General features: G+C 51.9%; 1 protein-coding gene across 1 annotated transcript in view; it reads left to right on the forward strand.

Annotated features, from left to right (window-relative positions):
• The first annotated feature begins 1,543 nt into the window (after positions 1 to 1,543).
• The window catches only part of LOC116369460 (PHD finger protein 21B), a 46,725-nt gene continuing 20,366 nt past the window's right edge, over positions 1,544 to 27,902 (forward strand). Inside the window, exons 1-3 of the mRNA XM_031819485.1 lie at positions 1,544 to 1,839; positions 7,664 to 7,816; positions 26,276 to 26,327. Of these exons, the coding sequence (XP_031675345.1) occupies positions 26,279 to 26,327 (49 nt within the window). The 5' untranslated portion in view covers positions 1,544 to 1,839; positions 7,664 to 7,816; positions 26,276 to 26,278. The remainder of the gene's footprint in view (positions 1,840 to 7,663; positions 7,817 to 26,275; positions 26,328 to 27,902) is intronic.

Consider the following 27,902-nt stretch of genomic DNA (forward strand, 5'->3'; position numbering starts at 1 on the left):
GTTGAAGTAACCTTCAGGTGTTGTAGTAACCTTCAGGTGTTGTAGTAACCACCAGGTGTTGAAGTAACCACCAAGTGTTGAAGTAACCTTCAGGTGTTGTAGTAACCTTCAGGTGTTGTAGTAACCACCAGGTGTTGAAGTAACCTTCAGGTGTTGTAGTAACCTTCAGGTGTTGTAGTAACCTTCAGGTGTTGTAGTAACCACCAGGTGTTGAAGTAACCTTCAGGTGTTGTAGTAACCACCAGGTGGCAGCACCATTACAAACCCAGGTGTTGAAGTAACCACCAGGTGTTGAAGTAACCTCCAGGTGTTGTAGTAACCACCAGGTGGCAGCACCATTACAAACCCAGGTGTTGAAGTAACCACCAGGTGGCAGCACCATTAACCATGAACCAAAAACCAGCCTGAAACTCTTTCTAAAGACTATTGACATCTAGTGGAAGCCCTAGGAACTGCAATTTGGGAAGATTTGGGCTTATAATTATAGTACTAGCCATTGAAAATAGTGGTAAGCCAAATTGTTTTTTGGGGGATGTTTGTCCTCTGGGTTTCGCCTGCCATATCAGTTCTGTTATACTCACATACATCAGTTTAACAGTTTCAGAAACTTTAGAGTGTTTTCTATCTAAATCTACCAATTATATGTGTATTCTAGCTTCTGGGCCTGAGTAACAGGCAGTTTACTTTGGGCACGCTTTTCATCCGGACGTGAAAATACTGCCCCCTATCCCAAAGAAGTTGTAACATGCTCCTTCTCTCCCTCCCTCCTCTCCAGGTTCAGCCAAAGAGTGTGATCCCAGCCAGCCTCCTCCCCAGCCACAGCCCTGTGTCTCTCCCTAAGGAGCAGCCAGCCAGCCTCCTCCCCAGCCACAGCCCTGTGTCTCTCCCTCAGGAGCAGCCAGCCAGCCTCCTCCCCAGCCACAGCCCTGTGTCTCTCCCTCAGGAGCAGCCAGCCAGCCAGAAACAGTCATCCTGTCAGGCCCTCAGTCTCCTCAACCTCCAGAGAGCTACCGCTGTAATCAGCCCTAAGAGCCGCGCCCACAGTTTTAACCACACCCACAGCTCTAGCCACACCCTCACCCAGAGCCACACCCTCGGCCCGGCCCTGCCTACAGCCAACAGCACGTTCAGCCCAGAACGTCTCTCCATAGGCCAGGGAGACACAGCCACCTCCACAACCTCCTCACCCCCTCCCCTGGCCCAGACACTGGCCTCTTCCCTGGCCCAGACCCTGGTCTCTCCCCTGGCCCAGACCCTGGTCCCTCCCCTGGTCTCTCCCCTGGCCCAGACCCTGGTCTGCCCCCTGGCCCAGACCCTGGTCTCTCCCCTGGCCCAGACCCAGTCTCTCTCCCCAGCCCAGACCCAGTCTCTCTCCTCGGCCCAGACCCAGTCTCTCTCCTCGGCCCAGACCCAGTCTCTCTCCTCGGCCCAGACCCAGTCTCTCTCCTCGGCCCAGACCCAGTCTCTCTCCTCGGCCCAGACCCAGTCTCTCTCCCCGGCCCAGACCCAGTCTCTCTCCCCGGCCCAGACCCAGTCTCTCTCCCCGGCCCAGACCCAGTCTCTCTCCCCGGCCCAGACCCAGTCTCTCTCCCCGGCCCCGACCCAGTCTCTCACCCTGGCCAGACCCAGTCTCTCTCCCCGGCCCTAGCCTGGCCTGGAGGCATCTCCCCCACCTCTACCAGCAGCAGCAGCCCAACAGCCACCTCAGCCTCAGTTGCCCCCGGTGTGACCTTCTCCATCATCTCTGCCTCTCCGCCCGCCGACACCGGGAACAACAGGGTGTGGACCATCAATGAGGCTGTCAAGGTCCAGCCTCTGGTCTTCAACACTGACAATAAGGTGAAAGACTGTCCCTGTCCAACACATCCTTCTGTCTGTCCTACCAGCCCTACTGACTGTCTCTGTCCAACACATCCTTCTGTCTGTCCTACCAGCCCTACTGACTGTCTCTGTCCAACACATCCTTCTGTCTGTCCTACCAGCCCTACTGGACTGTCTCTGTCCAACACATCCTTCTGTCTGTCCTACCAGCCCTACTGACTGTCTCTGTCCAACACATCCTTCTGTCTGTCCTACCAGCCCTACTGACTGTCCCTGTCCAACACATCCTTCTGTCTGTCCTACCAGCCCTACTGACTGTCCCTGTCCAACACATCCTTCTGTCTGTCCTACCAGCCCTACTGACTGTCTCTGGTAGCATGGTCTCTACAACCACACACTTCATGCTGATCTAACTCTTCTGTCTGTCCTACCAGCCCTACTGACTGTCTCTGGCAGCATGGTCTCTACAACCACACACTTCATGCTGATCTAACTCTTCTGTCTGTCCTACCAGCCCTACTGACTGTCTCTGGTAGCATGGTCTCTACAACCACACACTTCATGCTGATCTAACTCTTCTTCTGTCTGTCCTACCAGCCCTACTGACTGTCTCTGGTAGCATGGTCTCTACAACCACACACTTCATTCTGATCTAACTCTTCTGTCTGTCCTACCAGCCCTACTGACTGTCTCTGGCAACATGGTCTCTACAACCACACACTTCATGCTGATCTAACTCTTCTGTCTGTCCTACCAGCCCTACTGACTGTCTCTGGTAGCATGGTCTCTACAACCACACACTTCATGCTGATCTAACTCTTCTGTAGAGGTGGGGGAGGCATCATTACAGGCATCATTACAGGCATCATTACAGGCATCATTACAGGCCTCATTATAGGCATCTATACAGGCATCATTACAGGCATCATTACAGGCATCATTATAGGTCTCATTATAGGCATCATTACAGGCATCACTACAGGCATCATTACAGGCATCACTACAGGCATCATTACAGGCATCATTACAGGCCTCATTACAGGCATCATTACAGGCATCACTACAGGCATCATTACATGCATCAACACAGGCATCATTACAGGCATCATCACAGGCATCATCACAGGCATCATCACAGGCATCACTACAGGCATCATCACAGGCATCACTACAGGCATCATTACAGGCATCATTACAGGCATCATTACAGGCATCACAACAGGCATCATTACAGACATCATTACAGGCCTCATTACAGGCATCACTACAGGCATCATTACAGACATCAATACAGGCATCAATTCAGGCATCATTACAGACATCACTACAGGCATCACTACAGGCATCATTACAGGCCTCATTACAGGCATCATTACAGGCACCATTACAGACATCAATACAGGCATCATTACAGGCATCATTACAGGCATCACTGCAGGCATCATTACATACATCAATACAGGCATCATTACAGGCATCATTACAGGCCTCACTACAGGCATCACTACAGGCATTATTACAGGCATCACTACAGGCATCATTACAGGCCTCATTACAGGCATCATCACTACAGGCCTCACTACAGGCATCATCACAGGCATCACTACAGGCATCACTACAGGCATCATTACAGGCATCATCACAGGCCATCACTACAGGCATCATTACAGGCATCATTACAGGCATCATTACAGGCATCATCACAGGCATCACTACAGGCCTCACTACAGGCATCATCACAGGCATCACTACAGGCATCACTACAGGCATCACTACAGGCATCATTACAGGCATCACTGCAGGCATCATTACATACATAAATACAGGCATCATTACAGGCCTCACTACAGGCATCACTACAGGCATCATTACAGGCATCACTACAGGCATCACTACAGGCATCACTACAGGCATCATTACAGGCATCATCACTACAGGCATCACTACAGGCATCATCACAGGCATCACTACAGGCATCACTACAGGCATCATTACAGGCATCACTACAGGCATCACTACAGGCATCACTACAGGCATCACTACAGGCATCATCACAGGCATCACTACAGGCATCATTACAGGCATCATCACAGGCATCACTACAGGCATCAATACAGGCATCACTACAGGCATCATTACAGGCATCATCACAGGCATCATCACAGGCATCATCACAGGCATCACTACAGGCATCATTACAGGCATCATCACAGGCATCACTATAGGCATCATTACATGCATCACTACAGGCATCATCACAGGCATCACTACAGGCCTCATCACAGGCATCACTACAGACATCATTACAGGCATCATTACAGGCCTCACTACAGGCATCATTACAGGCATCACTACAGGCATCATTACAGGCATCACTACAGGCCTCATTACAGGCATCACTACAGGCATCATCACAGGCCTCATTTACAGGCATCATCACAGGCATTATTACAGGCATCACTACAGGCATCATTACAGGCATCACTACAGGCATCATTACAGGCATCATCACAGGCATCATCACAGGCATCACTACAGGCATCATTACAGGCATCATTACAGGCATCATTACAGACATTATTACAGGCATCAACACCGGCATCATCACAGGCATCATCACAGGCATCACTACAGGCATCACTACAGGCATCATTACAGGCATCATCACAGGCATCATCACAGGCATCACTACAGGCATCACTACAGGCATCACTACAGGCATCATTACAGACATTAATACAGGCATCACTACAGGCATCATCACAGGCCTCATTTACAGGCATCATCACAGGCATCATCACAGGCCTCATTTACAGGCATCACTACAGGCATCACTACAGGCATCATCACAGGCCTCATTTACAGGCATCATCACAGGCATCACTACAGGCATCATTACAGGCATCATCACAGGCCTCATTTACAGGCATCATCACAGGCCTCATTTACAGGCATCACTACAGGCATCATCACAGGCATCACTACAGGCATTATCACAGGCATCATCACAGGCATCACTACAGGCATCATCACAGGCATCACTGCAGGCATCATCACAGCATCATCACAGGCCTCATTTACAGGCATCAATCCAGGCATCATCACAGGCATCACTACAGGCATCATCACAGGCATCATCACAGGCATCACTACAGGCATCATCACAGGCATCATCACAGGCATCACTACAGGCATCATCACAGGCATCATCACAGGCCTCATTTACAGGCATCATCACAGGCATCATCACAGGCATCACTACAGGCATCATCAAGGCATCATCACAGGCCTCATTTACAGGCATCATCACAGGCATCATCACAGGCCTCATTTACAGCATCATTACAGGCATCATCACAGGCATCACTACAGGCATCATCACAGGCATCACTACAGGCATCATCACAGGCATCATCACAGGCCTCATTTACAGGCATCATCACAGGCATCACTACAGGCATCATCACAGGCCTCATTTACAGGCATCATCACAGGCATCATCACAGGCATCACTACAGGCATCATCACAGGCATCATCACAGGCCTCATTTACAGGCATCATCACAGGCATCACTACAGGCATCATTACAGGCATCACTACAGGCATCACTACAGGCATCACTACAGGCATCATCACAGGCATCACTACAGGCATCATCACAGGCCTCATTTACAGGCATCATCACAGGCATCACTACAGGCATCATCACAGGCATCATCACAGGCCTCATTTACAGGCATCATCACAGGCATCACTACAGGCATCATTACAGGCATCACTACAGGCATCACTACAGGCATCACTACAGGCATCATCACAGGCATTCATCACAGGCATCATCACAGGCCTCATTTACAGGCATCATCACAGGCATCACTACAGGCATCATCACAGGCCTCATTTACAGGCATCATCACAGGCATCATCACAGGCATCACTACAGGCATCATCCACAGGCATCACTACAGGCATCACTACAGGCATCATTACAGGCATCACTACAGGCATCACTACAGGCATCACTACAGGCATCATTACAGGCATCATTACAGGCATCATTACAGGCATCACTACAGGCATCACTACAGGCATCACTACAGGCATCACTACAGGCATCACTACAGGCCTCACTACAGGCATATTACAGGCATCATTACAGGCATCATTACAGGCATCATTACAGGCATCACTACAGGCATCACTAAGCATCATCAGGCATCACTACAGGCATCAACTACAGGCGCATCACTACAGGCATCATTACAGGCATCATTACAGGCATCATTACAGGCATCACTACAGGCATCACTACAGGCCTCACTACAGGCATCACTACAGGCATCATCACAGGCCTCACTACAGGCATCACTACAGGCATCATCACAGGGCATCATACAGGCATCACCTACAGGCCTGCATTACAGGCATCACTACAGGCCTCATTACAGGCATTCACTACAGGCATCATTACAGGCATCATCAGGTCTACAGGCATCACTACAGGCATCATTACAGCATCACAGCGCATCATTACAGGCATCACTACAGCATCATTACAGGCATCACTACAGGCATCATACAGGCATCATTACAGGCATCACTACAGGCATTCATTACAGGCATCACTACAGGCATCATACAGGCATCACTACAGCATCACTACAGGCATCACTACAGCATCTACAGGCATCACTTACAGGCATCACTACAGGCATCACTACAGGCATCACTACAGGCATCATTACAGGCATCACTACAGGCATCACTACAGGCATCATTACAGCATCACTACAGGCATCACTACAGGCATCACTACAGCATCACTACAGGCATCATTACAGGCATCACTACAGCATCACTACAGGCATTCACTACAGGCATCACTAACAGGCATCACTACAGGCTACGGCATCACTACAGGCATCACTACAGGCAATCACTACAGGCATCATCTACGGCATCACTACAGGCATCACTACAGGCATCACTACAGGCATCACTACAGGCATCACTACAGGCCTCACTACAGGCATCACTACAGGCATCACTACAGGCATATCAATTACAGGCATATACAGGCCTACAGGCATCATACAGGCATCACTACAGGCATCACTACAGGCATCACTACAGGCATCCACTACAGGCATCACTACAGGCATCACTACAGGCATCACTCCAGGCATCACTACAGGCATCACTCCAGCATCACTACAGGCATCACTACAGGCATCACTACAGGCATCACTACAGGCATCACTACAGGCATCACTACAGGCATCACTACAGGCATCACTACAGGCATCATTACAGGCATCACTACAGGCATCACTACAGGCATCACTACAGGCATCATTACAGGCATCACTACAGGCATCACTACAGGCATCACTACAGGCATCACTACAGGCATCACTACAGGCATCACTACAGGCATCACTACAGGCATCATTACAGGCATCACTACAGGCATCACTACAGGCATCACTACAGGCATCACTACAGGCATCATCACAGGCATCATTACAGGCATCACTACAGGCATCACTACAGGCATCACTACAGGCATCACTACAGGCATCACTACAGGCCTCATTACAGGCATCACTACAGGCATCACTACAGGCATCACTACAGGCATCACTACAGGCATCACTACAGGCATCACTACAGGCATCACTACAGGCATCATTAATTCTTAATATAAATCAATCACAATCATTGTTTACCTTCCCTTCGCACTAAATAGTTATTAGAACCAACAGCCAATTAACTGACTAACGCTTAACGCTGTCCCCGCCTGCATGCGTGTCTGTGTGTGTGTGTGGTGTGTTTTCCCAGTTGAAAATAATCCAGCCGGAGGCAGAGACCCCCAGCTCCTCCCAGGACTCCCCAGGAGGACCCCAGGGGGCCGACAGCCCCTCACAGGAGATCCCCTCCACCTCTCCCTCCTCTACACCAGCCAAGAAGAAGAAGAAGGATGAGGACTCAGAGGTAAAACCACAATCCTAAATAATTATACATCAATAACAAGAACACAACCATGTTGTATCAGAGGATAAAGCCTGTTTGTTAAAATAGTGTTGTATTACATAAATAAGGATTTAAATAAAACATTTATTCATTTATCTAAGTAACACGCTGACTATCAGGTTCTCTGGTATGGTGCCACACGCTGACTATCAGGTTCTCTGGTATGGTGCCACACGCTGACTATCAGGTTCTCTGGTATGGTGCCACACGCTGACTATCAGGTTCTCTGGTATGGTGCCACACGCTGACTATCAGGTTCTCTGGTATGGTGCCACACGCTGACTATCAGGTTCTCTGGTATGGTGCCACACGCTGACTATCAGGTTCTCTGGTATGGTGCCACACGCTGACTATCAGGTTCTCTGATATGGTGCCACACGCTGACTATCAGGTTCTCTGGTATGGTGCCACACGCTGACTATCAGGTTCTCTGATATGGTGCCACACGCTGACTATCAGGTTCTCTGGTATGGTGCCACACGCTGACTATCAGGTTCTCTGGTATGGTGCCACACGCTGACTATCAGGTTCTCTGGTATGGTGCCACACTCTGACTATCAGGTTCTCTGGTATGGTGCCACACGCTGACTATCAGGTTCTCTGGTATGGTGCCACACGCTGACTATCAGGTTCTCTGGTATGGTGCCACACGCTGACTATCAGGTTCTCTGATATGGTGCCACACGCTGACTATCAGGTTCTCTGGTATGGTGCCACACGCTGACTATCAGGTTCTCTGATATGGTGCCACACGCTGACTATCAGGTTCTCTGGTATGGTGCCACACGCTGACTATCAGGTTCTCTGGTATGGTGCCACACGCTGACTATCAGGTTCTCTGATATGGTGCCACACGCTGACTATCAGGTTCTCTGGTATGGTGCCACACGCTGACTATCAGGTTCTCTGATATGGTGCCACACGCTGACTATCAGGTTCTCTGGTATGGTGCCACACGCTGACTATCAGGTTCTCTGGTATGGTGCCACACGCTGACTATCAGGTTCTCTGGTATGGTGCCACACGCTGACTATCAGGTTCTCTGGTATGGTGCCACACGCTGACTATCAGGTTCTCTGGTATGGTGCCACACGCTGACTATCAGGTTCTCTGGTATGGTGCCACACGCTGACTATCAGGTTCTCTGGTGGTGCCACACGCTGACTATCAGGTTCTCTGGTGGTGCCACACGCTGACTATCAGGTTCTCTGGTATGGTGCCACACGCTGACTATCAGGTTCTCTGATATGGTGCCACACGCTGACTATCAGGTTCTCTGGTATGGTGCCACACGCTGACTATCAGGTTCTCTGGTATGGTGCCACACGCTGACTATCAGGTTCTCTGGTATGGTGCCACACGCTGACTATCAGGTTCTCTGGTGGTGCCACACGCTGACTATCAGGTTCTCTGGTATGGTGCCACACGCTGACTATCAGGTTCTCTGATATGGTGCCACACGCTGACTATCAGGTTCTCTGGTATGGTGCCACACGCTGACTATCAGGTTCTCTGGTATGGTGCCACACGCTGACTATCAGGTTCTCTGGTATGGTGCCACACGCTGACTATCAGGTTCTCTGGTATGGTGCCACACGCTGACTATCAGGTTCTCTGGTATGGTGCCACACGCTGACTATCAGGTTCTCTGGTATGGTGCCACACGCTGACTATCAGGTTCTCTGGTGGTGCCACACGCTGACTATCAGGTTCTCTGGTGGTGCCACACGCTGACTATCAGGTTCTCTGGTGGTGCCACACGCTGACTATCAGGTTCTCTGGTGGTGCCACACGCTGACTATCAGGTTCTCTGGTGGTGCCACACGCTGACTATCAGGTTCTCTGGTATGGTGCCACACGCTGACTATCAGGTTCTCTGGTGGTGCCACACGCTGACTATCAGGTTCTCTGGTGGTGCCACACGCTGACTATCAGGTTCTCTGGTATGGTGCCACACGCTGACTATCAGGTTCTCTGGTGGTGCCACACGCTGACTATCAGGTTCTCTGGTGGTGCCACACGCTGACTATCAGGTTCTCTGGTATGGTGCCACACGCTGACTATCAGGTTCTCTGGTGGTGCCACACGCTGACTATCAGGTTCTCTGGTGGTGCCACACGCTGACTATCAGGTTCTCTGGTATGGTGCCACACGCTGACTATCAGGTTCTCTGGTATGGTGCCACACGCTGACTATCAGGTTCTCTGGTATGGTGCCACACGCTGACTATCAGGTTCTCTGGTATGGTGCCACACGCTGACTATCAGGTTCTCTGGTATGGTGCCACACGCTGACTATCAGGTTCTCTGGTATGGTGCCACACGCTGACTATCAGGTTCTCTGGTATGGTGCCACACGCTGACTATCAGGTTCTCTGGTATGGTGCCACACGCTGACTATCAGGTTCTCTGGTATGGTGCCACACGCTGACTATCAGGTTCTCTGGTATGGTGCCACACGCTGACTATCAGGTTCTCTGGTATGGTGCCACACGCTGACTATCAGGTTCTCTGGTATGGTGCCACACGCTGACTATCAGGTTCTCTGGTATGGTGCCACACGCTGACTATCAGGTTCTCTGGTATGGTGCCACACGCTGACTATCAGGTTCTCTGGTATGGTGCCACACGCTGACTATCAGGTTCTCTGGTATGGTGCCACACGCTGACTATCAGGTTCTCTGGTATGGTGCCACACGCTGACTATCAGGTTCTCTGGTATGGTGCCACACGCTGACTATCAGGTTCTCTGATGGTGCCACACGCTGACTATCAGGTTCTCTGGTATGGTGCCACACGCTGACTATCAGGTTCTCTGGTATGGTGCCACACGCTGACTATCAGGTTCTCTGGTATGGTGCCACACGCTGACTATCAGGTTCTCTGGTATGGTGCTACTGCTGACTATCAGGTTCTCTGGTATGGTGCCACACGCTGACTATCAGGTTCTCTGGTATGGTGCCACACTGACTATCAGGTTCTCTGGTATGGTGCCACACGCTGACTATCAGGTTCTCTGGTATGGTGCCACACGCTGACTATCAGGTTCTCTGGTATGGTGCCACACGCTGACTATCAGGTTCTCTGGTATGGTGCCACACGCTGACTATCAGGTTCTCTGGTATGGTGCCACACGCTGACTATCAGGTTCTCTGGTATGGTGCCACACGCTGACTATCAGGTTCTCTGGTATGGTGCCACACGCTGACTATCAGGTTCTCTGGTATGGTGCCACACGCTGACTATCAGGTTCTCTGATGGTGCCACACGCTGACTATCAGGTTCTCTGATGGTGCCACACGCTGACTATCAGGTTCTCTGGTATGGTGCCACACGCTGACTATCAGGTTCTCTGGTATGGTGCCACACGCTGACTATCAGGTTCTCTGGTATGGTGCCACACGCTGACTATCAGGTTCTCTGGTATGGTGCCACACGCTGACTATCAGGTTCTCTGGTATGGTGCCACACGCTGACTATCAGGTTCTCTGGTATGGTGCCACACGCTGACTATCAGGTTCTCTGGTATGGTGCCACACGCTGACTATCAGGTTCTCTGGTATGGTGCCACACGCTGACTATCAGGTTCTCTGTATGGTGCCACACGCTGACTATCAGGTTCTCTGGTATGGTGCCACACGCTGACTATCAGGTTCTCTGGTATGGTGCCACACGCTGACTATCAGGTTCTCTGGTATGGTGCCACACGCTGACTATCAGGTTCTCTGGTATGGTGCCACACGCTGACTATCAGGTTCTCTGGTATGGTGCCACACGCTGACTATCAGGTTCTCTGGTATGGTGCCACACGCTGACTATCAGGTTCTCTGGTATGGTGCCACACGCTGACTATCAGGTTCTCTGGTATGGTGCCACACGCTGACTATCAGGTTCTCTGGTATGGTGCCACACGCTGACTATCAGGTTCTCTGGTATGGTGCCACACGCTGACTATCAGGTTCTCTGATGGTGCCACACGCTGACTATCAGGTTCTCTGATGGTGCCACACGCTGACTATCAGGTTCTCTGGTATGGTGCCACACGCTGACTATCAGGTTCTCTGGTATGGTGCCACACGCTGACTATCAGGTTCTCTGGTATGGTGCCACACGCTGACTATCAGGTTCTCTGATGGTGCCACACGCTGACTATCAGGTTCTCTGGTATGGTGCCACACGCTGACTATCAGGTTCTCTGGTATGGTGCCACACGCTGACTATCAGGTTCTCTGGTATGGTGCCACACGCTGACTATCAGGTTCTCTGGTATGGTGCCACACGCTGACTATCAGGTTCTCTGGTATGGTGCCACACGCTGACTATCAGGTTCTCTGGTATGGTGCCACACGCTGACTATCAGGTTCTCTGGTATGGTGCCACACGCTGACTATCAGGTTCTCTGGTATGGTGCCACACGCTGACTATCAGGTTCTCTGATGGTGCCACACGCTGACTATCAGGTTCTCTGGTATGGTGCCACACGCTGACTATCAGGTTCTCTGGTATGGTGCCACACGCTGACTATCAGGTTCTCTGGTATGGTGCCACACGCTGACTATCAGGTTCTCTGGTATGGTGCCACACGCTGACTATCAGGTTCTCTGGTATGGTGCCACACGCTGACTATCAGGTTCTCTGGTATGGTGCCACACGCTGACTATCAGGTTCTCTGGTATGGTGCCACACGCTGACTATCAGGTTCTCTGGTATGGTGCCACACGCTGACTATCAGGTTCTCTGGTATGGTGCCACACGCTGACTATCAGGTTCTCTGGTATGGTGCCACACGCTGACTATCAGGTTCTCTGGTATGGTGCCACACGCTGACTATCAGGTTCTCTGGTATGGTGCCACACGCTGACTATCAGGTTCTCTGGTATGGTGCCACACGCTGACTATCAGGTTCTCTGGTATGGTGCCACACGCTGACTATCAGGTTCTCTGGTATGGTGCCACACGCTGACTATCAGGTTCTCTGGTATGGTGCCACACGCTGACTATCAGGTTCTCTGGTATGGTGCCACACGCTGACTATCAGGTTCTCTGGTATGGTGCCACACGCTGACTATCAGGTTCTCTGGTATGGTGCCACACGCTGACTATCAGGTTCTCTGGTATGGTGCCACACGCTGACTATCAGGTTCTCTGGTATGGTGCCACACGCTGACTATCAGGTTCTCTGGTATGGTGCCACACGCTGACTATCAGGTTCTCTGGTATGGTGCCACACGCTGACTATCAGGTTCTCTGGTATGGTGCCACACTGACTATCAGGTTCTCTGGTATGGTGCCACACGCTGACTATCAGGTTCTCTGGTATGGTGCCACACGCTGACTATCAGGTTCTCTGGTATGGTGCCACACGCTGACTATCAGGTTCTCTGGTATGGTGCCACACGCTGACTATCAGGTTCTCTGGTATGGTGCCACACGCTGACTATCAGGTTCTCTGGTATGGTGCCACACGCTGACTATCAGGTTCTCTGGTATGGTGCCACACGCTGACTATCAGGTTCTCTGGTATGGTGCCACACGCTGACTATCAGGTTCTCTGGTATGGTGCCACACGCTGACTATCAGGTTCTCTGGTATGGTGCCACACGCTGACTATCAGGTTCTCTGATGGTGCCACACGCTGACTATCAGGTTCTCTGGTATGGTGCCACACGCTGACTATCAGGTTCTCTGGTATGGTGCCACACGCTGACTATCAGGTTCTCTGGTATGGTGCCACACGCTGACTATCAGGTTCTCTGGTATGGTGCCACACGCTGACTATCAGGTTCTCTGGTATGGTGCCACACGCTGACTATCAGGTTCTCTGGTATGGTGCCACACGCTGACTATCAGGTTCTCTGGTATGGTGCCACACGCTGACTATCAGGTTCTCTGGTATGGTGCCACACGCTGACTATCAGGTTCTCTGGTATGGTGCCACACGCTGACTATCAGGTTCTCTGGTATGGTGCCACACGCTGACTATCAGGTTCTCTGGTATGGTGCCACACGCTGACTATCAGGTTCTCTGATGGTGCCACACGCTGACTATCAGGTTCTCTGGTATGGTGCCACACGCTGACTATCAGGTTCTCTGGTATGGTGCCACACGCTGACTATCAGGTTCTCTGGTATGGTGCCACACGCTGACTATCAGGTTCTCTGGTATGGTGCCACACGCTGACTATCAGGTTCTCTGGTATGGTGCCACACGCTGACTATCAGGTTCTCTGGTATGGTGCCACACGCTGACTATCAGGTTCTCTGGTATGGTGCCACACGCTGACTATCAGGTTCTCTGGTATGGTGCCACACGCTGACTATCAGGTTCTCTGGTATGGTGCCACACGCTGACTATCAGGTTCTCTGGTATGGTGCCACACGCTGACTATCAGGTTCTCTGGTATGGTGCCACACGCTGACTATCAGGTTCTCTGGTATGGTGCCACACGCTGACTATCAGGTTCTCTGGTATGGTGCCACACGCTGACTATCAGGTTCTCTGGTATGGTGCCACACGCTGACTATCAGGTTCTCTGATGGTGCCACACGCTGACTATCAGGTTCTCTGGTATGGTGCCACACGCTGACTATCAGGTTCTCTGGTATGGTGCCACACGCTGACTATCAGGTTCTCTGGTATGGTGCCACACGCTGACTATCAGGTTCTCTGGTATGGTGCCACACGCTGACTATCAGGTTCTCTGGTATGGTGCCACACGCTGACTATCAGGTTCTCTGGTATGGTGCCACACGCTGACTATCAGGTTCTCTGGTATGGTGCCACACGCTGACTATCAGGTTCTCTGGTATGGTGCCACACGCTGACTATCAGGTTCTCTGGTATGGTGCCACACGCTGACTATCAGGTTCTCTGGTATGGTGCCACACGCTGACTATCAGGTTCTCTGGTATGGTGCCACACGCTGACTATCAGGTTCTCTGGTATGGTGCCACACGCTGACTATCAGGTTCTCTGGTATGGTGCCACACGCTGACTATCAGGTTCTCTGGTATGGTGCCACACGCTGACTATCAGGTTCTCTGGTATGGTGCCACACGCTGACTATCAGGTTCTCTGGTATGGTGCCACACGCTGACTATCAGGTTCTCTGGTATGGTGCCACACGCTGACTATCAGGTTCTCTGGTATGGTGCCACACGCTGACTATCAGGTTCTCTGGTATGGTGCCACACGCTGACTATCAGGTTCTCTGGTATGGTGCCACACGCTGACTATCAGGTTCTCTGGTATGGTGCCACACGCTGACTATCAGGTTCTCTGGTATGGTGCCACACGCTGACTATCAGGTTCTCTGGTATGGTGCCACACGCTGACTATCAGGTTCTCTGGTATGGTGCCACACGCTGACTATCAGGTTCTCTGGTATGGTGCCACACGCTGACTATCAGGTTCTCTGGTATGGTGCCACACGCTGACTATCAGGTTCTCTGGTATGGTGCCACACGCTGACTATCAGGTTCTCTGGTATGGTGCCACACGCTGACTATCAGGTTCTCTGGTATGGTGCCACACGCTGACTATCAGGTTCTCTGGTATGGTGCCACACGCTGACTATCAGGTTCTCTGGTATGGTGCCACACGCTGACTATCAGGTTCTCTGGTATGGTGCCACACGCTGACTATCAGGTTCTCTGGTATGGTGCCACACGCTGACTATCAGGTTCTCTGGTATGGTGCCACACGCTGACTATCAGGTTCTCTGGTATGGTGCCACACGCTGACTATCAGGTTCTCTGGTATGGTGCCACACGCTGACTATCAGGTTCTCTGGTATGGTGCCACACGCTGACTATCAGGTTCTCTGGTATGGTGCCACACGCTGACTATCAGGTTCTCTGGTATGGTGCCACACGCTGACTATCAGGTTCTCTGGTATGGTGCCACACGCTGACTATCAGGTTCTCTGGTATGGTGCCACACGCTGACTATCAGGTTCTCTGGTATGGTGCCACACGCTGACTATCAGGTTCTCTGGTATGGTGCCACACGCTGACTATCAGGTTCTCTGGTATGGTGCCACACGCTGACTATCAGGTTCTCTGGTATGGTGCCACACGCTGACTATCAGGTTCTCTGGTATGGTGCCACACGCTGACTATCAGGTTCTCTGGTATGGTGCCACACGCTGACTATCAGGTTCTCTGGTATGGTGCCACACGCTGACTATCAGGTTCTCTGGTATGGTGCCACACGCTGACTATCAGGTTCTCTGGTATGGTGCCACACGCTGACTATCAGGTTCTCTGGTATGGTGCCACACGCTGACTATCAGGTTCTCTGGTATGGTGCCACACGCTGACTATCAGGTTCTCTGGTATGGTGCCACACGCTGACTATCAGGTTCTCTGGTATGGTGCCACACGCTGACTATCAGGTTCTCTGGTATGGTGCCACACGCTGACTATCAGGTTCTCTGGTATGGTGCCACACGCTGACTATCAGGTTCTCTGGTATGGTGCCACACGCTGACTATCAGGTTCTCTGGTATGGTGCCACACGCTGACTATCAGGTTCTCTGGTATGGTGCCACACGCTGACTATCAGGTTCTCTGGTATGGTGCCACACGCTGACTATCAGGTTCTCTGGTATGGTGCCACACGCTGACTATCAGGTTCTCTGGTATGGTGCCACACGCTGACTATCAGGTTCTCTGGTATGGTGCCACACGCTGACTATCAGGTTCTCTGGTATGGTGCCACACGCTGACTATCAGGTTCTCTGGTATGGTGCCACACGCTGACTATCAGGTTCTCTGGTATGGTGCCACACGCTGACTATCAGGTTCTCTGGTATGGTGCCACACGCTGACTATCAGGTTCTCTGGTATGGTGCCACACGCTGACTATCAGGTTCTCTGATGGTGCCACACGCTGACTATCAGGTTCTCTGGTATGGTGCCACACGCTGACTATCAGGTTCTCTGGTATGGTGCCACACGCTGACTATCAGGTTCTCTGGTATGGTGCCACACGCTGACTATCAGGTTCTCTGGTATGGTGCCACACGCTGACTATCAGGTTCTCTGGTATGGTGCCACACGCTGACTATCAGGTTCTCTGGTATGGTGCCACACGCTGACTATCAGGTTCTCTGGTATGGTGCCACACGCTGACTATCAGGTTCTCTGGTATGGTGCCACACGCTGACTATCAGGTTCTCTGGTATGGTGCCACACGCTGACTATCAGGTTCTCTGGTATGGTGCCACACGCTGACTATCAGGTTCTCTGGTATGGTGCCACACGCTGACTATCAGGTTCTCTGGTATGGTGCCACACGCTGACTATCAGGTTCTCTGGTATGGTGCCACACGCTGACTATCAGGTTCTCTGGTATGGTGCCACACGCTGACTATCAGGTTCTCTGGTATGGTGCCACACGCTGACTATCAGGTTCTCTGGTATGGTGCCACACGCTGACTATCAGGTTCTCTGGTATGGTGCCACACGCTGACTATCAGGTTCTCTGGTATGGTGCCACACGCTGACTATCAGGTTCTCTGGTATGGTGCCACACGCTGACTATCAGGTTCTCTGGTATGGTGCCACACGCTGACTATCAGGTTCTCTGGTATGGTGCCACACGCTGACTATCAGGTTCTCTGGTATGGTGCCACACGCTGACTATCAGGTTCTCTGGTATGGTGCCACACGCTGACTATCAGGTTCTCTGGTATGGTGCCACACGCTGACTATCAGGTTCTCTGGTATGGTGCCACACGCTGACTATCAGGTTCTCTGGTATGGTGCCACACGCTGACTATCAGGTTCTCTGGTATGGTGCCACACGCTGACTATCAGGTTCTCTGGTATGGTGCCACACGCTGACTATCAGGTTCTCTGGTATGGTGCCACACGCTGACTATCAGGTTCTCTGGTATGGTGCCACACGCTGACTATCAGGTTCTCTGGTATGGTGCCACACGCTGACTATCAGGTTCTCTGGTATGGTGCCACACGCTGACTATCAGGTTCTCTGGTATGGTGCCACACGCTGACTATCAGGTTCTCTGGTATGGTGCCACACGCTGACTATCAGGTTCTCTGGTATGGTGCCACACGCTGACTATCAGGTTCTCTGGTATGGTGCCACACGCTGACTATCAGGTTCTCTGGTATGGTGCCACACGCTGACTATCAGGTTCTCTGGTATGGTGCCACACGCTGACTATCAGGTTCTCTGGTATGGTGCCACACGCTGACTATCAGGTTCTCTGGTATGGTGCCACACGCTGACTATCAGGTTCTCTGGTATGGTGCCACACGCTGACTATCAGGTTCTCTGGTATGGTGCCACACGCTGACTATCAGGTTCTCTGGTATGGTGCCACACGCTGACTATCAGGTTCTCTGGTATGGTGCCACACGCTGACTATCAGGTTCTCTGGTATGGTGCCACACGCTGACTATCAGGTTCTCTGGTATGGTGCCACACGCTGACTATCAGGTTCTCTGGTATGGTGCCACACGCTGACTATCAGGTTCTCTGGTATGGTGCCACACGCTGACTATCAGGTTCTCTGGTATGGTGCCACACGCTGACTATCAGGTTCTCTGGTATGGTGCCACACGCTGACTATCAGGTTCTCTGGTATGGTGCCACACGCTGACTATCAGGTTCTCTGGTATGGTGCCACACGCTGACTATCAGGTTCTCTGATGGTGCCACACGCTGACTATCAGGTTCTCTGGTATGGTGCCACACGCTGACTATCAGGTTCTCTGATGGTGCCACACGCTGACTATCAGGTTCTCTGGTATGGTGCCACACGCTGACTATCAGGTTCTCTGGTATGGTGCCACACGCTGACTATCAGGTTCTCTGGTATGGTGCCACACGCTGACTATCAGGTTCTCTGATGGTGCCACACGCTGACTATCAGGTTCTCTGGTATGGTGCCACACGCTGACTATCAGGTTCTCTGGTATGGTGCCACACGCTGACTATCAGGTTCTCTGGTATGGTGCCACACGCTGACTATCAGGTTCTCTGGTATGGTGCCACACGCTGACTATCAGGTTCTCTGGTATGGTGCCACACGCTGACTATCAGGTTCTCTGGTATGGTGCCACACGCTGACTATCAGGTTCTCTGGTATGGTGCCACACGCTGACTATCAGGTTCTCTGGTATGGTGCCACACGCTGACTATCAGGTTCTCTGGTATGGTGCCACACGCTGACCACACGCTGACTATCAGGTTCTCTGGTATGGTTGCCACACGCTCGACTATCAGGTTCTCTGGTAATGGTGCCACACGCTGACTATCAGGTTCTCTGTATGGTGCCACACGCTGACTATCAGGTTCTCTGGTATGGTGCCACACGCTGACTATCAGGTTCTCTGGTATGGTGCACACACGCTGACTATCAGGTTCTCTGGTATGTTGCCACACGCTGACTATCAGGTTCTCTGGTATGGTGCCACACGCTGACTATCAGGTTCTCTGTATGGTGCCACACGCTGACTATCAGGTTCTCTGGTATGGTGCCACACGCTGACTATCAGGTTCTCTTGGTATGGTGCCACACGCTGACTATCAGGTTCTCTGGTATGTGCCACACGCTGACTATCAGGTTCTCTGTATGGTGCCACACGCTGACTATCAGGTTCTCTGGTATGGTGCCACACTGCTGACTATCAGGTTCTCTGGATATGGTGCCAAACGCTGACTATCAGGTTCTCTGATATGGTGCCACACGCTGACTATCAGGTTCTCTGGTATGGTGCCACACGCTGACTATCAGGTTCTCTGTATGGTGCCACACTCTGACTATCAGTTCTCTGGTATGGTGCCACACGCTGACTATCAGGTTCTCTGATATGGTGCCACACGCTGACTATCAGGTTCTCTGGTATGGTGCCACACGCTGACTATCAGGTTCTCTGGTATGGTGCCACACGCTGACTATCAGGTTCTCTGGTATGTTGCCACACGCCTGACATATCAGGTCTCTGGTATGGGACCACCCGCTGACTATCAGGTTCTCTGGTATGGTGCCACACGCTGGACTATCGGGTTCTCTGATGGTGCCACACGCTGACTATCAGTGTTCTCTGGTATGGTGCCACCGCTGACTATCAGGTTCTCTGATGGTGCCACACGCTGACTATCAGGTTCTCTGGTATGGTGGGCCACACACACGCTGACTATCAGGTTCTCTGTATGGTGCCACACGCTGACTATCAGGTTCTCTGATGGTGCCACACGCTGACTATCAGGTTCTCTGATGGTGCCACACGCTGACTATCAGGTTCTCTGATATGGGTGCCACACGCTGACTATCAGGTTCTCTGATGGTGCCACACGCTGACTATCAGGTTCTCTGGTATGGTGCTACTGCTGACTATCAGGTTCTCTCGTATGGTGCCACACGCTGACTATCAGGTTCTCTGGTATGGTGCCACACGCTGACTATCAGGTTCTCTGATGGTGCCACACGCTGACTATCAGGTTCTCTGGTATGGTGCTACTGCTGACCTATCAGGTTCTCTGGTATGGTGCCACACGCTGACTATCAGGTTCTCTGGTATGGTGCCACACGGTGACTATCAGGTTCTCTGATATGGTGCTACTGCTGACTATCAGGTTCTCTGATGGTGCCACACGCTGACTATCAGGTTCTCTGATGTGCCACACGCTGACTATCAGGTTCTCTGGTATGGTGCTACTGCTGACTATCAGGTTCTCTGGTATGGTGCCACACGCTGACTATCAGGTTCTCTGATATGGTGCCACACGCTGACTATCAGGTTCTCTGGTATGGTGCCACACGCTGACTATCAGGTTCTCTGGTATGGTGCCACACGCTGACTATCAGGTCTCTGGTATGGTGCTACTTCTGACTATCAGGTTCTCTGATATGGTGCCACACGCTGACTATCAGGTTCTCTGGTATGGTGCCACACGCTGACTATCAGGTTCTCTGGTATGGTGCTACTGGTGACTATCAGGTTCTCTGATATGGTGCTACTGCTGGGTTCTCTGGTATGGTGCTACTTCTGACTATCAGGTTCTCTGGTATGGTGCTACTGCTGGGTTCTCTGATATGGTGCTACTGCTGGGTTCTCTGGTATGGTGCTACTGCTGACTATCAGGTTCTCTAAAATGGTGCTACTGCTGGGTTCTCTGGTATGGTGCTACTGCTGACTATCAGGTTCTCTGGTATGGTGCTACTGCTGAATATCAGGTTCTCTGGTATGGTGCTACTGCTGACTATCAGGTTCTCCGTATGGTGCTACTGCTGACTATCAGGTTCTCTGATATGGTGCTACTGCTGACTATCAGGTTCTCCGGTATGGTGCTACTGCTGACTATCAGGTTCTCTGATATGGTGCTACTGCTGGGTTCTCTGGTATGGTGCTACTGCTGACTATCAGGTTCTCTAAAATGGTGCTACTGCTGGGTTCTCTGGTATGGTGCTACTGTTGACTATCAGGTTCTCTGATATGGTGCTACTGCTGACTATCAGGTTCTCTAATATGGTGCTACTGCTGGGTTCTCTGGTATGGTGCTACTGCTGGCTATCAGGGTCTCCGGTATGGTGCTACTGCTGACTATCAGGGTCTCCGGTATGGTGCTACTGCTGACTATCAGGTTCTCTGATATGGTGTTACTGCTGACTATCAGGTTCTCCGGTATGGTGCTACTGCTGACTATCAGGTTCTCTGGTATGGTGCTACTGCTGGGTTCTCTGGTATGGTGCTACTGCTGACTATCATGTTCTCTGATGGTGCTACTGCTGACTATCAGGTTCTCTGGTATGGTGCTACTGCTGACTATCAGGGTCTCTGGTATGGTGCTACTGCTGACTATCAGGTTCTCTGATATGGTGCTACTGCTGACTATCAGGTTCTCTGATATGGTGCCACACGCTGACTATCAGGTTCTCTGATATGGTGCCACACGCTGACTATCAGGTTCTCTGGTATGGTGCTACTGCTGGGTTCTCTGGTATGGTGCTACTGCTGACTATCAGGTTCTCTGGTGTGGTGCTACTGCTGACTATCAGGTTCTCTGGTATGGTGCTACAGCTGGGTTCTCTGATATGGTACTACTGCTGACTATCAGGTTCTCCGGTATGGTGCTACTGCTGACTCAGAGCTGGAGCAGATGTCTATCTATCTGATCACTGTAACTCTGATTGGTTAATCCATCTAATTATTCAGTTAGATAATCCCAGATAATCCTGACTCAGCCTTCCTTTCCCTGGAAACCCCTCTAACCCGTGTCCCCCTCTCCCCCCTCTATCCCTCATCCCACTCTCCTCCCTCTATCCCTGGTTCCCCTCTATCCCTCGTCCCCCTCTCCCCCCTCTATCCCTGGTCCCCCTCTATCCCTCGTCCCCCTCTCCCCCCTCTATCCCTGGTCTCCCTCTATCCCTCATCCCCCTCTCCCCCTGGTAAGTAACTATGAGAGTGATTCACTTTCTGACTGATTCAACAAGCAGTAACTAATGAGAGTTATTCACTACGGACTGACTGATTCAACAAGCGGTTACTAATGAGAGTGATTCACTACGGACTGACTGATTCAACAAGCAGTAACTAATGAGAGTGATTCACTACGGACTGACTGATTCAACAAGCGGTTACTAATGAGAGTGATTCACTACGGACTGACTGATTCAACAAGCAGTGACTAATGAGAGTGATTCACTACGGACTGATTGATTCAACAAGCAGTAACTAATGAGAGTTATTCACTACGGACTGACTGATTCAACAAGCAGTGACTAATGAGAGTGATTCACTACGGACTGACTGATTCAACAAGCAGTGACTAATGAGAGTGATTCACTACGGACTGACTGATTCAACAAGCAGTATCTAATGAGAGTGATTCACTACGGACTGACTGATTCAACAAGCAGTGACTAATGAGAGTGATTCACTACGGACTGATTGATTCAACAAGCAGTATCTAATGAGAGTGATTCACTATGGATTGACTGATTCAACAAGCAGTAACTAATGAGAGTGATTCACTACGGACTGACTGATTCAACAAGCGGTTACTAATGAGAGTGATTCACTACGGACTGACTGATTCAACAAGCAGTGACTAATGAGAGTGATTCACTACGGACTGATTGATTCAACAAGCAGTATCTAATGAGAGTGATTCACTATGGATTGACTGATTCAACAAGCAGTAACTAATGAGAGTGATTCACTACGGACTGACTGATTCAACAAGCAGTGACTAATGAGAGTGATTCACTACGGACTGACTGATTCAACAAGCAGTGACTAATGAGAGTGATTCACTACGGACTGACTGATTCAGAGATGGATCACGTGACATGGGAACACAGGAGTCACTGGGGGAGACATCACAACGGTTCCCTTACTACTAAGTGTTGCTGTTGCTAGGAAACCACACGTACTAGCCCTGCTCCCACCCTGCCCACCTCTACCTGGAGTACTTGAGGGAGAAAACAAGCCTATGACACCCGAGTAGTAGAACATTCCAGACATTGTAGAGGAGAGTGAGAGTGGCAGGGTGAAAGAGAGTTTTGGATAATGAGAGAGAGAGAGACAGGGAGGGAGGGGAGGGGAGGGGAGGGGAGGGGAGGGGAGGGGAGGGAGGGAGGGAGGGGCGGGAGGGAGATAGACCCAGACAGGGAGGGAGGGGGGAGATAGACCCAGACAGGGAGGGAGGTAATAGACCCAAACAGGGAGGGAGGGAGGGACCCAGACAGGGAGGGAGGTAATAGACCCCAAACAGGGAGGGAGGGAGGGACCCAGACAGGGAGGGAGGGTAATAGACCCAGACAGGGAGGGAGGGAGGACCCAGACAGGGAGGGAGGGTAATAGACCCAAACAGGGAGGGAGGGAGGGACCCAGACAGGGAGGGAGGGACCCAGACAGGGAGGGAGGGTAATAGACCCAGACAGGGAGGGAGGGAGGGAGATAGACCCAGACAGGGACTGAGGGGGGAGATAGACCCAGACAGGGACTGAGGGGGAGATAGACCCAGACAGGGAGTGAGGGGGGAGATAGACCCAGACAGGGACTGAGGGGGGAGATAGACCCAGACAGGGAGTGAGGGGGGAGATAGACCCAGACAGGGAGTGAGGGGGGAGATAGACCCAGACAGGGAGTGAGGGGGGAGATAGACCCAGACAGGGAGGGAGGGGGAGATAGACCCAGACAGGGAGGGAGGGGGGAGATAGACCCAGACAGGGAGGGAGGGGGAGATAGACCCAGACAGGGAGTGAGGGGGGAGATAGACCCAGACAGGGACTGAGGGGGGAGATAGACCCAGACAGGGACTGAGGGGGGAGATAGACCCAGACAGGGAGTGAGGGGATAGACCCAGACAGGGAGGGAGGGGGGAGATAGACCCAGACAGGGAGGGAGGGAGGGACCCAGACAGGGAGAGAGGGGGGAGATATACCCAAATAGGGAGGGAGGGGGGAGATAGACCCAGACAGGGAGTGAGGGGGGAGATAGACCCAGACAGGGAGTGAGGGGGGAGATAGACCCAGACAGGGAGGGAGGGGGAGATAGACCCAGACAGGGAGGGAGGGGGGAGATAGACCCAGACAGGGAGGGAGGGAGGGACCCAGACAGGGAGAGAGGGGGGAGATATACCCAAATAGGGAGGGAGGGTAATAGACCCAGACAGGGAGGGAGGGACCCAGACAGGGAGGGTGGGAGGGAGGGAGGGACCCAGACAGGGAGGGAGGGGGGAGATAGACCCAGACAGGGAGAGAGGGAGGGAGGGAGGGACCCAGACAGGGAGGGGAGAGATAGACCCAGACAGGGAGGGAGGGAGATAGACCCAGACAGGGAGGGGGGGGGAGATAGACCCAGACAGGGAGAGAGGGAGGGAGGGGAGGGGAGGGAGGGAGATAGACCCAGACAGGGAGGGAGGGGGGACCCAGACAGGGAGAGAGGGAGATAGACTCAGACAGGGAGGGAGGGGGAGATAGACCCAGACAGGGAGAGAGGGAGATAGACTCAGACAGGGAGGGAGGGGGAGATAGACCCAGACAGGGAGAGAGGGAGATAGACTCAGACAGGGAGGGAGGGGGAGATAGACCCAGACAGGGAGGGAGGGAGGGATCCAGACAGGGAGGGAGGAGATAGACCCAGACAGGGAGGGAGGGAGGGACCCAGACAGGGAGGGATGAGATAGACCCAGACAGGGAGGGGGGAGATAGACCCAGACAGGGAGGGGGGAGATAGACCCAGACAGGGAGGGAGGGAGGGACCCAGACAGGGAGGGAGGAGATAGACCCAGACAGGGAGGGAGGGAGGGACCCAGACAGGGAGGGGGGAGATAGACCCAGACAGGGAGGGGGGAGATAGACCCAGACAGGGAGGGAGGGAGGGACCCAGACAGCGAGGGAGGGACCCAGACAGGGAGGGAGGGAGGGACCCAGACAGGGAGGGAGGGTAATAGACCTAGACAGGGAGGGAGGGACCCGGACAGGGAGAGAGGGGGAGATAGACCCAGACAGGGAGGGAGGGTAATAGACCCAGACAGGGAGGGAGGGACCCAGACAGGGAGGGAGGGTAATAGACCCAAACAGGGAGGGAGGGAGGGACCCAGACAGGGAGGGAGGGTAATAGACCCAAACAGGGAGGGAGGGACCCAGACAGGGAGGGAGGGTAATAGACCCAGACAGGGAGGGAGGGACCCAGACAGGGAGGGAGGGACCCAGACAGGGAGGGAGGGTAATAGACCCAGACAGGGAGGGAGGGAGGGACCCAGACAGGGAGGGAGGGTAATAGACCCAAACAGGGAGGGAGGGAGGGAGGGACCCAGACAGGGAGGGAGGGTAATAGACCCAAACAGGGAGGGAGGGCATCTCTGAGTGTTCTCCGGCTAGATAATAGAGGGTAGATTTTCCAGTTGACATGCCTCCTACAGTGGGGCTGGAATGGTAATACTATACACTACCTTGTTATCAATCTATATGATATAACTGTTCCCTTTCCACCTGTATGGTATTCATATGGGTGTCCCACTCTAACATGTCCCCTCTCCACCTGTATGGTATTCATATGGGTGTCACACTGTTACGTGTCCCCTCTCCACCTGTATGGTATTCATAGGGGTGTCACACTCTAACATGTCCCCTCTCCACCTGTATGGTATTCATATGGGTGTCACACTCTAACATGTCCCCTCTCCACCTGTATGGTATTCATATGGGTGTCCCACTCTAACATGTCCCCTCTCCACCTGTATGGTATTCATATGGGTGTCACACTGTTACGTGTCCCCTCTCCACCTGTATGGTATTCATAGGGGTGTCACACTCTAACATGTCCCCTCTCCACCTGTATGGTATTCATATGGGTGTCACACTCTAACATGTCCCCTCTCCACCTGTATGGTATTCATATGGGTGTCACACTCTAACATGTCCCCTCTCCCCTACAGAAAATGACCTTCATGGTGGCTCTTGGCCTGGTCACTACAGAGACACTGGAAGGTGAGTTCTTCCTCTGACACTAACTAACACAGAGAATGAACAGAGAAACCCACACACTGCTCTGGCTAGTATCACTGTTTTACCCACACAGAGAATGAACAGAGAAACCCACACACTGCTCTGGCTAGTATCACTGTTTTTACCCACACAGAGAATGAACAGAGAAACCCACACACTGCTCTGGCTAGTATCACTGTTTTTACCCACACAGAGAATGAACAGAGAAACCCACACACTGCTCTGGCTAGTATCACTGTTTTTACCCACACAGAGAATGAACAGAGAAACCCACACACTGCTCTGGCTAGTATCACTGTTTTTACCCACACAGAGAATGAACAGAGAAACCCACACACTGCTCTGGCTAGTAGCACTGTTTTTACCCACACAGAGAATGAACAGAGAAACCCACACACTGCTCTGACTAGTATCACTGTTTTTACCCACACAGAGAATGAACAGAGAAACCCACACACTGCTCTGGCTAGTATCACTGTTTTTACCCACACAGAGAATGAACAGAGAAACCCACAAACTGCTCTGGCTAGTATCACTGTTTTTACCCACACAGAGAATGAACAGAGAAACCCACAAACTGCTCTGGCTAGTATCACTGTTTTTACCCACACAGAGAATGAACAGAGAAACCCACACACTGCTCTGGCTAGTATCACTGTTTTTACCCACACAGAGAATGGACAGAGAAACCCACACACTGCTCTGGCTAGTATCCCTGTGTTAAAACGTGTTCATCCACACATCAGCGGCAGATGTATATTTTACCTGTACTGGCTGTGTCTACCTGTCTGTCCCATCTAGCTGTACTGTCTGTCTGTCTGTCTGTCCCAAATACCTGTACCGGCTGTGTCTACCTGCCTGTCCCATCTAGCTGTATTGGCTATGTCTACCTCTCTGTCCCATCTAGCTGTACCGGCTGTGTCTACCTGTCTGTCTGTCCCATCTAGCTGTACTGGCTATGTCTACCTGTCCCATCTAGCTGTACCAGGTGTGTCTACCTGTCCCATCTAGCTGTACCGGCTGTGTCTACCTGTCCCATCTAGCTGTACTGGCTGTGTCTACCTGTCCCATCTAGCTGTACCGGCTGTGTCTACCTGTCTGTCCCATCTAGCTGTACTGGCTTTGTCTACCTGTCTGTCCCATCTAGCTGAACCGGCTGTGTCTACCTGTCTGTCCCATCTAGCTGTAACGGCTGTGTCTACCTGTCTGTCTGTCCCATCTAGCTGTACCAGCTGTGTCTACCTGTCTGTCCCATCTAGCTGTACCAGCTGTGTCTACCTGTCTGTCCCATCTAGCTGTACCGGCTGTGTCTACCTGTCCCATCTAGCTGTACTGGCTGTGTCTACCTGTCCCATCTAGCTGTACCGGCTGTGTCTACCTGTCTGTCCCATCTAGCTGAACCGGCTGTGTCTACCTGTCTGTCCCATCTAGCTGAACCGGCTGTGTCTACCTGTCTGTCTGTCCCATCTAGCTGTAACGGCTGTGTCTACCTGTCTGTCTGTCCCATCTAGCTGTACCAGCTGTGTCTACCTGTCTGTCCCATCTAGCTGTACCAGC

Source organism: Oncorhynchus kisutch, unplaced genomic scaffold (genome assembly GCF_002021735.2).
Source record: "Oncorhynchus kisutch isolate 150728-3 unplaced genomic scaffold, Okis_V2 scaffold2202, whole genome shotgun sequence".
Classification (NCBI taxonomy): Eukaryota; Metazoa; Chordata; class Actinopteri; order Salmoniformes; family Salmonidae; genus Oncorhynchus; species Oncorhynchus kisutch.